This window comes from Numida meleagris, chromosome 5 (genome assembly GCF_002078875.1).
Source record: "Numida meleagris isolate 19003 breed g44 Domestic line chromosome 5, NumMel1.0, whole genome shotgun sequence".
Lineage (NCBI taxonomy): Eukaryota > Metazoa > Chordata > Aves > Galliformes > Numididae > Numida > Numida meleagris.
The window spans coordinates 26,219,598-26,237,246 of record NC_034413.1 but is presented as its reverse complement, the minus strand read 5'-3'; the positions used below and the strand labels follow the sequence as shown (position 1 = coordinate 26,237,246).

At 39.0% G+C, this 17,649-nt stretch overlaps 1 protein-coding gene across 1 annotated transcript in view; it reads right to left on the bottom strand.

The window, feature by feature from the left end:
* CHAT (choline O-acetyltransferase) overlaps window positions 2,095-17,649 on the bottom strand; it is a 33,118-nt gene continuing 17,563 nt past the window's right edge. Inside the window, exons 7-14 of the mRNA XM_021400544.1 lie at window positions 16,293-16,462; window positions 14,898-14,998; window positions 14,572-14,700; window positions 13,564-13,686; window positions 11,920-12,061; window positions 8,818-8,880; window positions 4,812-4,949; window positions 2,095-3,105 (exon numbers count right to left, since the gene is read on the bottom strand). Of these exons, the coding sequence (XP_021256219.1) occupies window positions 2,836-3,105; window positions 4,812-4,949; window positions 8,818-8,880; window positions 11,920-12,061; window positions 13,564-13,686; window positions 14,572-14,700; window positions 14,898-14,998; window positions 16,293-16,462 (1,136 nt within the window). The 3' untranslated portion in view covers window positions 2,095-2,835. The remainder of the gene's footprint in view (window positions 3,106-4,811; window positions 4,950-8,817; window positions 8,881-11,919; window positions 12,062-13,563; window positions 13,687-14,571; window positions 14,701-14,897; window positions 14,999-16,292; window positions 16,463-17,649) is intronic.

The following is a 17,649-nucleotide window of genomic DNA, read 5'->3' as shown; positions in this document are numbered from 1 at the left end:
AGGCTATAAGTAAACACACTTGTCATAAATCTGTACTATTTTATAAAAATAAAAGTATCACTAAAATATTTCTGAGTCTTCTGTCACCCTTGCCACAGTCCAGGTGTGCTGCCATGGCTCTGCTCCAGCCACGGGCAGCAGGTTCTCACATCCCTTACAATATCAGTTGTGAAATTGGGTTTATTTGGGCTTTTGCTCACTAAGAATACAGAACTTCAAATACAGTAAATGCATTTCTGCAGAGGGGCTGCCTGCTGAAGCGTTCCAGGCATTCAGGCCAGTCAGTGCGTGCCTGAGGTGCCAGATGGAGCACTTAACTAATAAAATAGGAAGCACGGTTGCTCACTGGTTTCTTCCTCAAGTAAGAATAAGATGTCGATATTTTCCACCACTGGTATTTTATGTTGTCTGAAAATCCCAAACTCGTATTATGGCAGCTGTGGGCAAGTAAAGTGCTCTCAATGATTAGCCAGTATAAAACTTCAGTAGTCTGAATTCCTGTGTGGACACTCACTGGTTGTGTGCTGAGTGCAGTGCCTGAGCTGCTGTTAAAACTCCAGCCAAAAGAGGTAAAAAACAAAACCACAGGTGGCATTTGCAAATAAATATTGATAGCTATCAAACTAGTAATAAATAAAATTATATATTTCATTAGAATCAAATTAATAAATAATCAAATAACAATTCACAGCATCGTATTACCTGTAAAGTATGGCCATGACTGCAAACAGTTCTACGAAAAAACTCTTGAGATTATAGTGCTATGTGTATGTTGAAAGAGCAGAACATCTTTGCAGTGACATAAGACAGAAGAACAAAATTACTGGGAATGTTTCAAAGCAATTTTCATGGTCATAGTACAGAAACAATTTAAAGTCATTTCGAACAGCATATTCGTTAGGTGAATATTCAGTTTGACTAACTTTCATTTTTTGGGGGGGAAGGGAGAGGATATGACATTTTAATTTTAACTTTGGGGCAGCTTTTATGCTGTAGTACTATTTACATAATCCAAAAATAGATTCAGTCTTTGGCTTGAACCACATTAATGGAGTCATGAAATACACATATTTCTAAATGACCACATTAACTTAAGAAAAAAAAAAAAGCCCAGCCCTCAATCATTATAAATCAACGTAGTTGATTTGCTTCACCATAGTTGAGTTGCTCCATTGATTATTAGGCCCACTGTGCTTTCACAAATGGCATGGATAGCCTTTATCCAGCAGAGTGCTTAATTGAATGTATGTGACTAGAAAGAGGCAATAAAATAAGCGTGGACATACGTAATCTACTGAATCAGTATTTAGAGTTCTTAGAAGTATATCTGTGCTTCTAATTTATTATAATAGATCTATTTCCCTGCTTTCAGACCTGTGAGTGCTTAAGCATGTGATTGTTCTGTCTACAAAGGAAGAGGAAAAGGTCTCCGTTTCTCCACAGTCAGGTCCCTGGCCAGGCATCAGAGCATGCAGCAGCCTGCTAACAAAGGATGGGTGCTCAGTTAGTGTCTTCAGTTGGTCACTAAGTTATATTCTCACAATTCTGACTGAATGCTGCTAAGCAAGGCAACTTATTTCATCTTGAGAGAAGGTATGTGAAAATACCAGTCCTTGGAAGGTTTTGCAGGGAGTTAGAGAGATAGGGAAGTTGAGAAATAACAAGGAAAACCTCAGATAACGTTCACAGAAAATGTGGTAATTTCCAACTGTTCTATTACTTTGCAACTGAACTTACTGTATATTGCAGAATATGATACTCTGCATCTGATATTAAAAATATAAAATATAGATCCCTCCCAAGTGGGATGATGCAAAGCTGATATGAGTACTGATACTCTTAAACTGGTATTTATCGCTCTAACTTGGAGACTTCCTCATCTTGCAAGTTTGCCTCCTTATTTTAGTTATTTATTGCTCTGATTTTCTGTGGCTGCATGCAGTTCTCCTGCTAGTCACACTGACAGAATTCATTCCTATGCAAACAACAAAAAAAAAGGATTTAAATAGAATTGAATTGGACTTATGCTTTGTGCTTTGCTTCTCTGTCAGATTAGATTTTGCTCGCTGTCAGAAATAAGTCAATTCATTATGGACAAAATTCTGCTAATTCTCTTTGATGGATCTTGTCTCCAACATACTGCTTTCAGGATGGCACTGTGTGTAAGGCCACTGCAAACCAGAATGAAGGATAAACTATTCTGCAGCATTTTTTATTTAGGGGAACATGCAGACACTAGTCTAATTTTACTAAGGTCTGTTGCCGTATTTAGAAACGCACAACGGCCACTATTAAAAATGATCTGCTTTTGTAATGTTGGAAATAGTATGATATTAAATACTCCCCATGCAAAATTTCAAAATGTAATGACATCAGCTTATTATTTATGGAGATCAACATACCTGCTAGGGGGAAATTCTTTCATTTTTTTCCCCCTCTTTACGTGTAAACTTTGCAGGAATAGATGTAAATGTTTTAGAACTGCTTTTCGGGGATATTAATTAATTGGTGTGCTTCAGTATTTTATTCATTCCATATACAAACTTCAGGTTTTTTAGATGATAAAGTGGGATAAGTCAATTATGGTTAGAAATGATAACACAATACATACACGCATTACTGCCTCCTTCATTTCAGCCAGTGAGACCAAACCTTTTGGCTGATTCTCAAGCACAAAATGTAAGATTTCATATTTATGCGGTTTTAAATGTTAGCAACAATCTAAAAGAAATGGCATTTTTTTCTACACTAATATATTACTAGCACTATCTTGCCTTTGAACAGCTATGTCATTTTTAATTCTTAAGGTGGATTCAGCATAATTCCCAGAGCCTCTCAGAATTTGCGGTCACTCTGCAACTGCGTGGCTTCTTCTTCTTTAGCGAGTGACTTTGCTGTAGCAGAGTTGCATTTGTTGCACAGATCTCTGATTTCTAGGAGACTTTCTTCCACAGCTTTTGCAAGCATGTCTGAAGAGGTTTCTTTACAGTCTTTAAAGCTTGAAATGCAGAATAATATATGCTCTGGCTGAGGGTTATAACATGCCCCATAACCGTCAGGCACCACGGGCCCATAGCAGCAGAACATTTCCATAGTTGTTGGAACCTGGTTGCAGGGAGAAGGTAAGGAATGATTTCTGATTAATTAAGGCACCTGAAATCAGATGTTTAGGAATGAGAAAAAAGGTGAACAAATGTTACAAATGGTTGAAATATTTGAATCCGCTTTGTAGAATAGGAGATCCTTCAGAAGTCTGGAGCTGATACCCTGGAAGGTAAAGGCTGATCTGTGATCTCAGTATGGAATTTGGCTGCTCTGTCTGCTGGTGTTTAAAAACTGGCATTGTTTGAAGGGGAGATTATAATACACTTTTTTTCATTTGTTGTAGGTCTTTAGCAGCTAGAAGCTATCTTTCTGATTGGTGTGGAATTTCTAAGGCCACCTGTAATTTTGGCTCAGATCAAGATGCATAAAGCTTCTCTAAGATTTTCATTTTCTTAAGGTTATCTTAAGGTTATGGTAAACTTGTAGTGTGAAGAGTGTAACTGATTATAGAAAGTAGTATCATCCATCTCAATATTAATTTACATTCTAATTCTAATCTTCATTAAATGCAATGCAGCATAAACGCATACTTTAATGCATCTGGGTACTATATTTCTATTACACCTCAATTTAATCATGGTGTAATACAAGAATAAAACTCTTTCTACTAGAGAAAATAAAAGATGTGATAGAAATCTATGTTTCAGACTTTGTGTACATGGGCCTTCACAAATGACATTTGGCTTTTTAATGGTGTAGAACAAGCCATTAGTTCTGCTAATAGAGCCATAGAATTGTCAGATAAATTTGCTGTGCAACAGCCGAAGGCCATAAAGCTATTCAGAAACACTCTTTGCTCACGGATAGTTTCTTGGAGAATTTATGTAGTAGTGTGTTGGTTACATTCACTCATGTCTCAAGCCTACAAACATTAAGACAAGATCAAATTACTTATTAAGGTTTTATGCTGCAGCATGATATTGTAAGTCTCTTTTGTTGCCTAGATCCAATCTATGCAGTTGGGTTTGTGTTTCAGTAAATGAATTCTTACACAGATTTCTTCTTTCATTAAGACTGCTGCTATATGCAATGAAACATTTAATTTCTAGGATGTATGCAACAAAGGATTATTCAGAACATTAAATATAAATAATGTTTGCTCTTAGAGTATCTTAGGATAGTGGTACATAACTATAAATCCGTAAACGTCTAAAATGTCTGTAAATCTAAGATGCATATCTGCATGGTTTGCAGTCTTGCACAGAATAACTGAAGGCTTTTGAAGGTTTCAAACATGGCTCCTTTCAAGAATAAAATTTCCCCATAGCTCTTGGCTTTTCTTTCTGAGAGCGGCAGCCTGGCTGGCTTGGGGTTGTACTGTCCCTGGCAGGAAGAATTCCCACTACAGTTGGCACCTTAGGGGAAGGAAGAAAAGAAAGGGAACAAGAAGGTGTGTAATTTGGAAAGTGAAGAAATACCAAGCCCATGTATGAATTTTACTGAATTTGTATGTGTGTGTTTCCAGAATTTTCAGGTAGGCCTTTGTGATGTTGCAAGGGAAGTGATAACTTCAGTTAGTGTTTACTGTGCTAATTCTGAAAAATGAGCCAAAACTGGATTAAAAATCTGGAGAATTTTGCAGACTTCCTGATGGTACCATTTTTTTTCCCCCTAGTCTATCATTTTCATTGTGAGATACAGATTTTGGCAGAACGCAGATCAGTTACTCTTTGCTTAGCAAGGGAATAGAATAGGGAAAATCTCACCTGGCTGGTTGAGAGGATGAATCTATTGCATGTCAAATACGTCTCATCTGTAAAGATCTCCGGCAGTTCCTTGAGGTGTTCTCGTGCCACCTCTCTCAGCCCTAGTAGATGATTGTCTATTGCCATTCCAGTAATCGCCTGTGTACAATATGAGAGACACCAGTATTCAGCTGAGTATGGAGGAGTATTCCTGGCTGTTGCAGGCTTGTTTTCTGATTGATGATCTTAGTTTGAGTGATGTAACGCCTGTAATGTTCAGATATTACTTGGAGTGTATATTTTGTTGATGTTCAGTAACTAGACGTTTGTGTTGTGCTTTGAAGAAGTAAAAATTAGGAAGGATATGATCTTGAGATGTATTATGTGCTGATGTTAACTGGAGTTCTAGATGCTCATCATTTCTCCGAACTGAATATCATAGAGGGGACTTTCAAAGTTGCTGAAGGGAGTATATGAGACACCAAAAATTTCGAAGTGTGTCTCGGAATTGGCTGTGCATCACTTGAGTTATATTTCAAAGAAGAAAGCTCCACAACACTTCCAAACGAGAACAAGATAATCTTTTGATGCCTTGCAGCATGGGTCTCACTCTAGAAGTATATGTCATTGGATGGCAGTAGATCCAAAGATCTAGTAGATGTCTACTACTGGATTTACTAGGAACAACTTAAATTGGAAAGGACCTCTGGAATCTTTCTTTTTCTGCTATATCTCAGTGTAGGGCCAATATAAAAGTTAGATCCAGTTTCAAGTATAGAACGATTAGATCTACCAGTGTTCTATCACAGTCTGCTAGCATCTCCCACCACTTGAGGGTTAGGCTTAGGGATGTGGATGTCTTCTATATTTAATTAACTGCCCAAATACTCCAATTCCCCTTCCCCTGGGGTTTCATTGAAAAGCTCAATTACCTCAGGAGCGGCCCTTATTTTAGCCCTTGCTAAAATGAGACAATTGAAAACAACAGGTGTGGGACAGCATAGGGGGCACCCTGGTGGCCAATTCTCGAGAACTAACTGCTGCTGAGTCTGAAGTAAGCCTTCTACTGGGATCTTACTGTGCTTGGGTTTCTCTGCTTTATCTAGCTATCTAGCACTATAGATTTAGGGAATTCAATTTGCTTTAAGATTTTTGCTTGCTAGAAAATGTGACTGAAGAAGCTAGCAGGATCACAAGTCAGTAGAGGGAGCAGACAGACAAATAGTCGAACAGTACATTTCCAGGAATTGGTTTCTTTAGAAAACTGAGCCAAAATTTTGGCATCTGAAGAACAGCATTCAGCTGTTCCAACCAGGCAGGAATTGACTCAGATGCTCGTTCAGTTTGGGCTTACTCTTGCTGGTGAGCACACTGATTATAAGGACTGAGCTTTAGCTCATTCCTGGGTGGGAAGCCGATATCAACACAGGAAGGAAATGCATAGCAAGGGATGTTGTACTACACTGAGAGAAAAACAGATACCCCTACAACATAGGTCCTTTGTAACAAGGGAAACAAGCAACCTGAGAGTGAAGGTAGGATTTGAAAAAGAACATGAGCTTGTTTCCCCTCTTGAGGGGAGAATTAAAATAAAACAAAAATCACAATCTTGTACCTCCTCTTGAGGGGAGAATCATTTTAACCAGCAATAGGTGCCTGAAGCATGGGACTGGGAGTGCATAATCTTGTTTGGTTTATTAAGGAGTAGGCACCCATTGGTAAAGGGGCCATTTGTTCATCAGCCCAGATGGAGCAAGGATGCTGCAAAAAGTAGTGAATATCAAGGCAGTGTTTATGTTGTTTTTCCCATAGAGGAAGACTGACTTGATAATCAAAGGAAATATTTTGCTATCACACAAGATTTATAAGGCTGTTAGCAATGACATTTTTGCAACATAGATCAATGTCATGTCTGAAGAGAGGCTGAGACAGGCTAACAAAATAAACCGTGAGTCAACGCATTGGAAAAAACTGTGCTAAATTGAATTTTAGAGCTCCGCATTTAAGATAGCAATGCTACTAGTAAGCCCTAACAAGGGGAAATAAAATCATTAAATTGCTTTTTGTTTTATGAAGTAGACTTTTTTGTTTTTCTTAGGAGCTATTACATTTCAGTCTGTTATACCCAATTTAGTCAGACCGTGGAAGCCTTGCCCCGGTTTAAAGATACATCAATTAAATTCTGCTATTCTGACAAAGAAAGGGGAGCTTGGTGAGACACCTATAGATCTTTTTAAATAAATTAATTTTCTTATGGTGATTTTAGTATTTTCCTATGAGCTATACTTGAGGCTGAATTTTATAACATTTTCTTGAACTGAAATTATTTGGAAGGAGGATTTTATAGAAAATAAACATTTTTTAAAGCAGAGAGGTACAGAATCTCTATTGGTTGTGACCTACAGTATCTCGTGTTCATTGTGCAATTACTCTGGGATTGTTCAGATGAGATAGTTACCCTAAGATAAGACTTGCCTCTGTTTTAGAGATGATGTTGAGTCTCAGCTTCAAAAATGCATTCTCCTAGCACTGAAGCAAAAACTACTTTTCTTCCCTGCTTCTTTAATTTCACAATCCTCGGAACAAATCCTGCCTTACAGCAACACTTTGTGTCTCCGGTGCTCTGAGTATACCTCTGGAAGTTAATGATTTCTTGAATATTATGAGTATTTAATCAGCAGTGTGGGTTTGTTAGGCAATGATCTGAGGCAAAACCATGGGTAGAAAATTCACTTAACGTAGCTGGTTATTAACATTTATTAATTTCATGAGTGGTTTGACTGAGCTGTTTGTAGAGGAAGCCTGCACTTTGTCTTGGTGCGCTGTGATACAGAACATTACTTAGGCTGAATTGTCTCATTTTTAGTCAGCAGAAAATGAGTTGTATTTTGATACTAAACTGATTTATTCAGTGGAAGATTCTTCTTTCTCTTCTTAGACACCATATTCAGGTCTTTAAAAGAGAGCTTAGTGTAATTATTTCCCTATTGTTAATTATATTTATTATAAATTATTTTGGGTCAGCTTTCCAGTATTCAAGTCCATCTAAAGAGCTGTGCTCCCAGCTGCCCGTCGCAGACTTAATCAAACTGACTGCTTTTGTCGGCTGAGGATCAGGTCCCAGATAAGGACTGCTCACCTCTAGGGAAGAGAGACCTAAGAAAATGCACAGTTGATTTTGAGGAGGGCAGGAAGCTCCCAATGTTTTACAGCTCTCCTGAGCTTACATGTAATGTTATAACTTATGGCTCTGTAAATTTGGAGGATCTAGATTTTGCAATTGCAGTTCTTTTTCTCACCCATTACACAGCAGTGAAGTCAACTGCTTTTAAGCCTTCCTTACTTGCTGCCTGATAAGGAGTTCAGTTGCTACTTCATCTTAGAATAGCCTATTGCAACTTCTTTCAGCTATTTGCATAGATAATATTTCACAATAGTCACAAGGAGCTTATTTATATAAAGGTTTATCTCATCTGAGTAGTGTTCTGTTTTGCAAATCCTTCAATACTTATTAAAAAAAAAACACACAACGAAATACCAACAATAAAAACTCAACAACAAAAAACTTTGTTATATTTTGATTGCAGTCTCTTTAAAGCCACTTTTGAATTGTTACTTCGTGCAGTGCAAAGCTTAATGGAATCCTAATTCATGGCTGAGTCTCCTAACTATGACACTAATACAAATAATAAATGTTTCACAGATGCACATTCCCCATGAATACAATGGATACAGAGTGTCCTGTTCCATGAAAGTTCAAGATAAGTGAGATAATGCGCAAGAGCGGAGTCTTGCCACTAAGTTTTCTGTAAAATTTTGTTATTTTCCTTTCCTAGAGGTATTGTTTAAGCAAGGTTGGTCAAATACGGCTTTTTAGAGGGTGTCATGAGAAATTTTCCTGTGACACAGGTATTTTCGTATTTTGAGATTTACATGTTTTCTGATGCATAGTTAATGGTTATATCTTAATACTTTAGTTGGAGGGTAGAAAGAAGTTCTTAATCAGACAAAGCAGCAGTTTACTTACCAAAATAGTGTAATTAGTTTGAGCTGCGATTGCGTCCTTAAATCTCTGCATCTTCTCAGAATCCTGTTGAGGAAATTGAAATATATCTATTATTGCCTAAACTCTCAAAGAGATCATATCTTCCATCAATTAACTGGCAGCCGAACAGCAAGCACTCTCAAATGTCCTTTGCTCCTTGCTCAGGTGGAAGTACTGTTTGTAACTGAAAAGCCAGAAGGATTCAATGTCCTGCTCAGTAACCATGTATGGTTGTGCAAGGGTTGAACGAGGTAATTGGTGGTCGTTTGCTTGAGGCCAGGGCAAGATCTGTGGTTCCTTTCCATGGATTTTGGGCACGTAGATTATTACTAATTGAATTGCTGCATCTGAAGTAAGAAAATAATTGCTTAATGTAATTCAGTGTTTTCAGAACAGCCAGGCATCTTTTCCAGAATGCTTCATCTGGACAATGACAGTGATATTAATGAAAACAATTTCTGGTATTTTACTAGCTGCTTAAAAAAAAAAAAAAAAAATTACTCCCCTCTGTGAAAAGGCATCTAGAGTTTTTCAAGTCTGTTCTACCCTCCACAGATACCTCAAATTTCAGATAACAGGCGAGTAAATTTTGAGTCCTGTCAAAAGTCAGGCTTTCATGCCAACAGAATGATCCTAAGAAATGCTGCCCTGCTGTACATCAAGGCAGGTGGTGAAACATCGGGAGACCCTGAAACAGCCAGAAGAGACTGGGTCTCCAGATGAACAGGGTCCTTCAGCTCCTACGGACGATAAATGATCTTTTTAACGAAGAATTCATTTTAGAGGCAATTCAAGGCCATCATCAGGGACCCTCAAAGTCTGATATTTTTTCCACAGGGCTAGAGCCAGGCCTTAGTTCTTCTATACAGATTAAATTACCACATGCAGTCTTTAAATCTGATTAATTTACAGCTACTCCAGCAATCTCTGCAGTGTCAGATGCGGCCTCTTTTACAGCAAGTGTCAAAAGCATGAGATATTTCTCCTGCTAGAGAATCAATCTGACTTGATCAATCTTTTGTGACTGTTCAAGCTATCGTTTGAAGATAATTTTTATTAGCATTGGATAGAAAATTATTTTTAACTTGATTTGTATTAATGGCTATTAGCAAACGATATTCTGAGGAGTCCAAGGCTACTTAAACCAAGTGATGCATCTCTTTATCAAAAAAAATAGAATTAACCCCGTCACATCCAGAGGCATCCTGCAGGTCTAAAGAATTCACCTCAAAATAGAGTTAAGTGAATTTTGTTTCTAATGATTCCATGATCATCATATATGTACGTTTTGGATGCAGAGATGCTAAAATCAAAACAAAGGTTTCTGTATTCTCTAAGTTTGTGGGAAAGAGCAATTGACAACCAGTTTAAATGCCCTTTGCATCTCAGTAGCCAAGGAGTCAGAGGGTTGGCTTGCATTATACTTGTAGGTTTTTTCAGGAGAAATGGAGCATTATTCTTCCTATTTGTCACTGCGAAGGCATGAAATACGAAGATGTAGAGGGTAAGACTGAGCTCCTCCTAGATTGGCTTGACATTTTTCTGCTTGTCTGTTTGAAGCAGTACAGCTCAAGATGCTGTTAAATGTTGCCACAGCCTTAGCTTTGAGTGGTAAAACAATGGGAAATGCTGAAGCTTTGGGAGAACTGCAGAAGTCAGTATGGACCAAGGAAGCTGGAAAGAGATTATTGGAGAGAACAACGATCTGGCAAAAATGTGCCAGGAGCAGACTGGCTCCTTCTAGGAGTGTGTGCATGTGTGCTGGGGTTGGAGCTGAGCACCCAAATGCGGAAGGAAAAGTGTTTAAAGTTGGCAGCAGCTTCTTATGAACTTAGATCTGTGTTGTGGGCAGCCTGACAGGACACTGATAGCAAAACAGCCTTTTCTTCTCTGTTACATGGTGGTCACTGTTATGTGTAATAGCATGGTCATACTCTGCCCTGAATTACTCACTCAGCAGAGGAAATTATCTCTGCTTTCCTTTGGGTTATTGTTACAACATGGAAACTTTTCAAGTCTTGTTCATCAAGAGCTAAATTCTAGATATGATAACCAGAAGGAGATCAAAAATGCTATGGAACAGTGACTACTTCTCTGGACAATTTTTTCTTCATCCTCTGGGTTATTAGAGCGTGGTTTACTTAGTTTCAGTAATTTATGCTTAATCTACAGCCCAGCAATATTTCTAGTGATGCTACGCTGGATACTGCAGAACAGCTAGACTGGCTTTGCTCTGCAAAATAGCTTATACTGCGGCAGCCTGTTGCATTCAAACAGCCACCTGGAAATTCCCTGTACAGCACTGAAGTGCAGTGAGTGGAAGTGGCACACAGTGAGATGTTGAGGGAGGCTCTGCAGGGATGATGGGCACAGAGCTGTTCATGCACCTATAGTTTCAGCTTTGTCAGCTGCACCGCTTTCCACAGCCATCAAACACACAGGGTACTCATGCTTCTGGCAAACAGATGGTAGGATCTCAAAGAAAGGTAACAGTTTTTATTTTTGCAGAGTGATGTCAGGACAATTTGGAGCATTGTTTTTTTATGCTTTTTCATTGTGAGAGTTCAGCCCTCTTGAAGATCCCAGAAAACTAACGGTATGTGGCAGAAATGTGACTTTAAAATCAAAAAGATAAGCCAGAACATATCCACTGGAATCAAAACATGTGAATTATGCCACATCACACATTGTGACCTGCCACTGAGCAATCTGCTGCTGCAGGGGAGCAGCCAGGCATTTCTCCTGGCATAGCAGTATAACGGTCATCAGGATTCCATGTTCAGCCTAGATATCTGGATCTGGTGATAGATCATTTAGATGGCAATATTAGGTCTAATATCAGATGTTTTGTTTGTTTCAATGTCATGACTAGAGCTTTGAATCCTTTGTATGCTCAATTAAATGAATAAATATTTAGATTAACAGTCGGTTTGCACAAAGAGCAAAATCCTGTGAGGCCAATTGCTCTGTGCTATGCCTTTGTGTTCTCAGATAACAGTTAAAAAGTCAGAGATCGGGAATCATGAATGTATTTACTTGCTTAGGGTTTTGTTAGGGAAGGCAGAAGGAGCCAGACCAACATACCGACAGAGCTGGCTTGTCATCAATCATTGCTTTCACAAATGCAAATGCTTCCGATGTAGCAGACCTAATATTGTCAACTCTGCCCTCATCAAATCGGCGTATGGAAGCACTTTCATAGGTAGGGACAAGTCTCCTGTGGCACCTGAGAGAATGAAGTAAAAACAAACAAACAAAAAACAAAATCCAAAGAATAATTATTTTCAAAACATCATAAAGGCTAAAAGAAATATAGGCTTGGTAAATTTTATTGTTACAGGAATGATTTAATATTTTATATAGTATTCATCTTAATGCTGATAGAATTGTATAAGAAAATTAAAAAAGATGAATGCTCACTCCTCTCTGATACGAGGAGCTGCATACAGCTATTCATATTTTAGTTATGCATTTCCAGTAAAAAATATGACTTGCTGAGTGAAAGTGAGGCTAATACAACTAAAATCTATTGAAAGATCTCAAGGAATGTTTTATTTGTACTGCATCATAAAATAATTGTCTAATTAATCACTTACAGGAGTGAAATATGCTTTATTTACAAACCCAGTGCGACAATGAGAAAAGCAATAGGAGAAAAGCAGGGTTTTTTGAGACTGAGCTGGAATGAAAGCCCGCATTGCAAGTAGAGCACAGGTTGTAGCTTGATTTTGAACCAGGTATAGAGCTACCATACCCTGCTTCAGGAGACCTACTGTGCTTTACCTACTTCTTGTTGAATCGGGAGTTTCAGTTATAAGATAACCCTCTTCCAAGGGTTTTTATTTGTTGTTGCTTTTTCTTTTTTTAAAAAAAATATGTGGAATTTAAATTATGGCTCAGATCCAGATGAAAATCTTGGACCAAGCCATTGCTGGAGTTTGGTTAATGGAATACGCAAAATGGGTGTTTAACAAATGTTTATGGATACACAAAATGTGTTAGGCATCTGTTCATTTTGGCTAGGTAAATTTGACTGGCTAGGATTTAATTTGACATGATAAATAATTATTTGTGTAATAGGCTGTTCTGCGGGAAACCATGCAACCAGTCTCTAGCCTCGAGCGTTAGCTGTTCTGACAATGTGGAAAGCAGCTTTTAACTTTGATGATACCATGGAAATTAGAGGATATTATCAAATCTTGGGATGCCTCTGGAGAAGGAAGAAGTAGTAGTTACTGCCTTGTGTAGGAACTCTGTTCTGAAATCCTGTTGTAGTGTTTTTCCCTGTGGACATTTAACCCCTTGCATACATGTGAGGACATGTGCAATGAGCTATGAGATATTGCCATGGTTCCTTCCAAGTTAGCCACAGTGGGAAAGGAATGGTTCTGCCCCAGGAACTTAGGTTCCATTGCTGCTTCTGTCTGCAAATTCCTGCTACATCTCCTCACCTCTTTCTCTGTGCCAAGCCCAGGACAACTGTGGGGAGGTTGATGGAGAGGTGGGGAGACAGGGATGGGACAGCAGAGTATGGAGCGTGAAATGGAATGAAGGAAAGCAAAACTCTATCTCAGAACTGCGTGGTAGTTTCTATTTTACCATTGTTAGACAAGATCATTTATTTCCATGCAGGGTGCATTTGTTTTTTCTTTTGGCTGTTGAGGAAATAGTGGACACTGTATAATCAACTATGAGTTCTCTTGTTCCTATGGTTTGAATTAACCTTACCTGTAAAATGCCAGCTGGAGTGCTACTTGAATGTAGGCATCTGGGCTGGTCTTCTGTTTCTTAATAAACTCCTTTCCATAGTTCACAAACTTGTAGGCAATAAAGTCCAGATTTTCTACTATCCTGGAAATCAAGCAGAGGCAGTTACCACAGGGGGAGATGCAAGACTGTCCTGTTCCATTTCAGACTGTAGATAAAACCCAGAGAACAGTTCCTGCCTGTAGCCACAGAGCTGAGAGGCCTCCTGCTCTGCAGGCAGTCTCCTGGACTTTGGTAACTTGTTCCTAGTAGTCACAGTTATTCATACAGGTTCCAGGCTGGGCTTGTAATCTGCAGCCTTATTGTGAACTGTGGTGCTCAAGTCCTTTTGTTCATCTCTGTTCTTCTAGGTTAATTCCCTACAGAGACTGCATTTCAGCATGCAGCTGTGTGATCTAAATAATCTGAAAAAAGTCTCTCCTTGCCCTTTCCCCCAACCCCCAGATCATGCAAATATTTTACAGTTTGGAAACACAATCGGAAGAATTAACCTTTGTAGGAGCAACACATATATTTGTTGGATGTAAACAAATAACATTATTGCATTCAAATTGCTTATTCAAATCAGTTGTAGTCTACTGTCCCGTGTATATATTCCCATTGCCTTGGCCTCTGCTTTAGTCAGGTCAAACCCACAGAATGCATGCATATAAATAGAGGACCTGCACCGTTTGCATCCTGTGCAAATAGGACTCTTTTTTTTTTTTTTCTTCCCTTGGTGTTTATCTTTCCTAACATTTACATGAGAGGAGAACGATGGTAGTAGAATTCCTGAATACCATGAACTAGCCTCAGCCCATACTGGTGCTGTCTTGCAAGGAGATGCTAGGTGTGTCTGTGCTAGGTACCTCTGGGAAGAGGAGGAGGAGGAGCGGAAGGGCAAGGAGAGAAAATCCATTGTTGCACAAACCATGCTGGGTATCTCCCAGCCTGCAGACATTGTTGAAAAAAGTGAGGAATCTGTGCTACCTTTGGAGTTTTTCTGCTGATGATGCCAAGTGTGCCTGAATTTCAGGGGAACATTTCCATCTTAATCTCCGTGGAGCAGGAAGCTCGCTTACTGAATCGGCTCGGAGTAATTTCTTGGAGCTTTCTTTCCTGTTAGTATGTGAGAGAAAAGGCATTAAGGTCATGGTAACAATCTGCTTGTCAAACGTGGCTTTTTTAGCAGGTAACTGACTAGCTTCCAAAAGGTGAACAGGACTTAGTGGCCCTTTGCAACCACGGAAATAGCAGCTGTCAGAAAGTTCCCAGGGCTGGAGCAGGTACAGCAGCTGTACTGAAAGGGGACTCACATGTGCTTGAGCAGGTGTTCGGTGCACTGCACCAGTATGATGCCATCAAAAGGGGAATGTTCACACACAGTGCCGCAGACTCCATCTCTTCCTACCACAAACTGCAAGACATATAGTGAATAAATCATGCTCGGTGTAAGTTACCCACAGCAACCTAAAAGGTGAAGTTTTTAGACAGCCTAAAAAGAGATGCCGTCATTCTCCTGTGGTTTTCTTATTGCTCACATCAGGTACTTCCTTGACTTATGTATCAACAGGAGACTTTACAGATTTATTGTGGGAGACTTTTTTGTCCTGAGAATGATGTTATGCTGGATCCCTTTCATGCTGCTCTCTTGAACTGAGTCTCATAAAAATGTGAACTTCAGTAAATTACCTTTGGAATCTGGAAATTGGATTTAGCATCTGCTTTATGGTAAAGAAAACCCCAGTCACAAAAAAAAACCCAAAACAAAACAACAAAAAAACACCTACCCAACAGCCTGAGGTTCTCCTCCATTTGAGAGCAATACAACTTTTTACCTGGGAATTCTCCTAGGGACACATTTTATCAAAAGTGTCATATCAAATGAGCAAGCCTGTCCTTATTTGATAGCTTTCTCATAGCTTGTTTTGCTATCCTCCTTCCTCTTTACCTTTTTTTGTGGTGCTTTCTTCATTTCCCTCTCATCATCCTTGATTTTATTGCATACTGGTATAACTAGTTCCACTTAACAGCCAAGCATTTGGTTACTTTTGCATTTCAAACAACAGCAGGTGTCACAGGCCAGACCTCAACTGTCTCACATTTCCTGCCCCTTTTCATGATTCCTCCCACCCCTCTTCTTTTGTAGTGTCTTTGGCTGGACTTTTCTCGCTCAGCTCACTCTGCACGTTTGTATTACATGTGCCCATCCTGCCTCCTTCATTTCCCCATGAGGTTTTCACAAAGTATGAGTGCGATGCAAAATGGATGTTACCTGGATGTTTTCTAATGCCTTGCTGCGAAGCCTGGGAAGGGTGTGGAGGGAAAGAGCAAGTCTTACTGTGGGAGTGGCTTCCTACCTAATTTGCATTTACATGAAAGGAAATGGGATATTTTTTTCCCTAACAGTTTTTTTCACCTTTGTACTACTACTGGCCTGAATACATCTGGTGAGATGAAGCCCTCCTGTGCACAATGCAAATTTGTTTTCCACTACTTTCTGATAGTAAATGAAAATAAAAAGTTGTTTGAGACACTAACTCTGCTTCCTCTGCCTTGTAGGGAGCACCTGTGCTCTCTGCACCAGCTCTGCCTTAGTGGATACTGACACCACTTCCAATTCTTTCCTATGTGCTTGAAAGTGTTCCCTGCCACAAGGACAACTGAAGATCTTTGCCATGTGCAACAACATAGCACTGCAAGATATTTACCTGCATAGGTTTGTCATACCAACGATTGGCACCGTTTTCATGGTAGCCTCCTCCATGTAACAGTTGCAACGCCATGTTTGTGTCGTTGAGTTCCACCCCGCTTGGACTGTCCAGGCACACCAGGCATATACATCGCTCAATCATGTCAAGAGAGTCGCGATTGGTGGAGTCTAGAGATAAAAGAGCAAATTGTTCATGTATTCTTACCTGTAGTGCAGGTTACCTTGGACAGCATTAAGATCTGACCCTGACTCTACCATGAGTTGGTGTCTGCAGAGTTCTGAACAGCAGAATAACCTCAGTGCGAGGAAATGTTACATCAAGGTATTCATTCATGCGTTGACTTTTGCATGTTTCTTTCACGTGATTCAATAATATCCACTTTCTTTTTCTGCCTCTAATTTTCTGAATTTTTCATTTGCTGTAAACAAATGAAAGTTACTTATTTTGTATATAACAGTGACAGGAAAGGTGGAAAATCGAGAATTTCAGAGCTCATGCTATTGCTGCAGTGTTCTGCTATGGAGCAGTAGGACCTATGCTGTTTTTGTGCTGTTTTCATGTTAAAGCTTTTCTCTGGACAAGGAGCAGTGGGGAATGCTGTTGCTGCATTAAAACCCTCTTCCGTTTCCCATCACTGATCTTTTATTGTTGCAATGTAAATAATCTCTGGGCTGCGTATGTTGCCATTCTCACATGGAAAAAGAAACATCCATCAATAAGGCTGTGAGATTTAGTTTTTGGACATGGTGCTGTTCAAATCACGTTGCCATCTTTCACTTCCCCTCTATCACTTGTGTGCTTCTGAATAAACTATGATTTTTCTACCTTTCTCTGTTTCTTTTTCTTATTTCTCTTGCTTCTATGGGTAGACTACAAAGATTATTTTTATGCTATCATCGGTGTATTCCTTTTTGTTTATGGTGTGTGTACACATTATTTTTTTCAGTTTCTTTAACTCAGAAATATTATGAAAATAAAGGTTTGCTGTGCTTCTGAATTTAAGGCCTAGGATTTACCGAATTCTGAGGATGTAATGCAGCTCTTAATTGAAAGGACGCAAGTGTGGAACCTATAACAAAGACTTGTTTTATTCAAAAGCAGATAGCATCATTAATTGCTGTTAGATGGCTGTTCACAAGATCAAAGGATAAAGAGCTTTTAAACATTGACTTAAATATTTTCCAGTCTTAAAAGATCAGTTTTCATCTGGTTTTGCCAGATTTTGGAGAAAAAGATTGTTAGAGAATGTTTTTAACTAAAGATGTGAATTCAAGTTGATGGTAATTTTTTGCAAATTTGTGCTCAATTCAGGAGATCATTGTAGCTGAAAGAATGGAAGTATTCAAACACATCT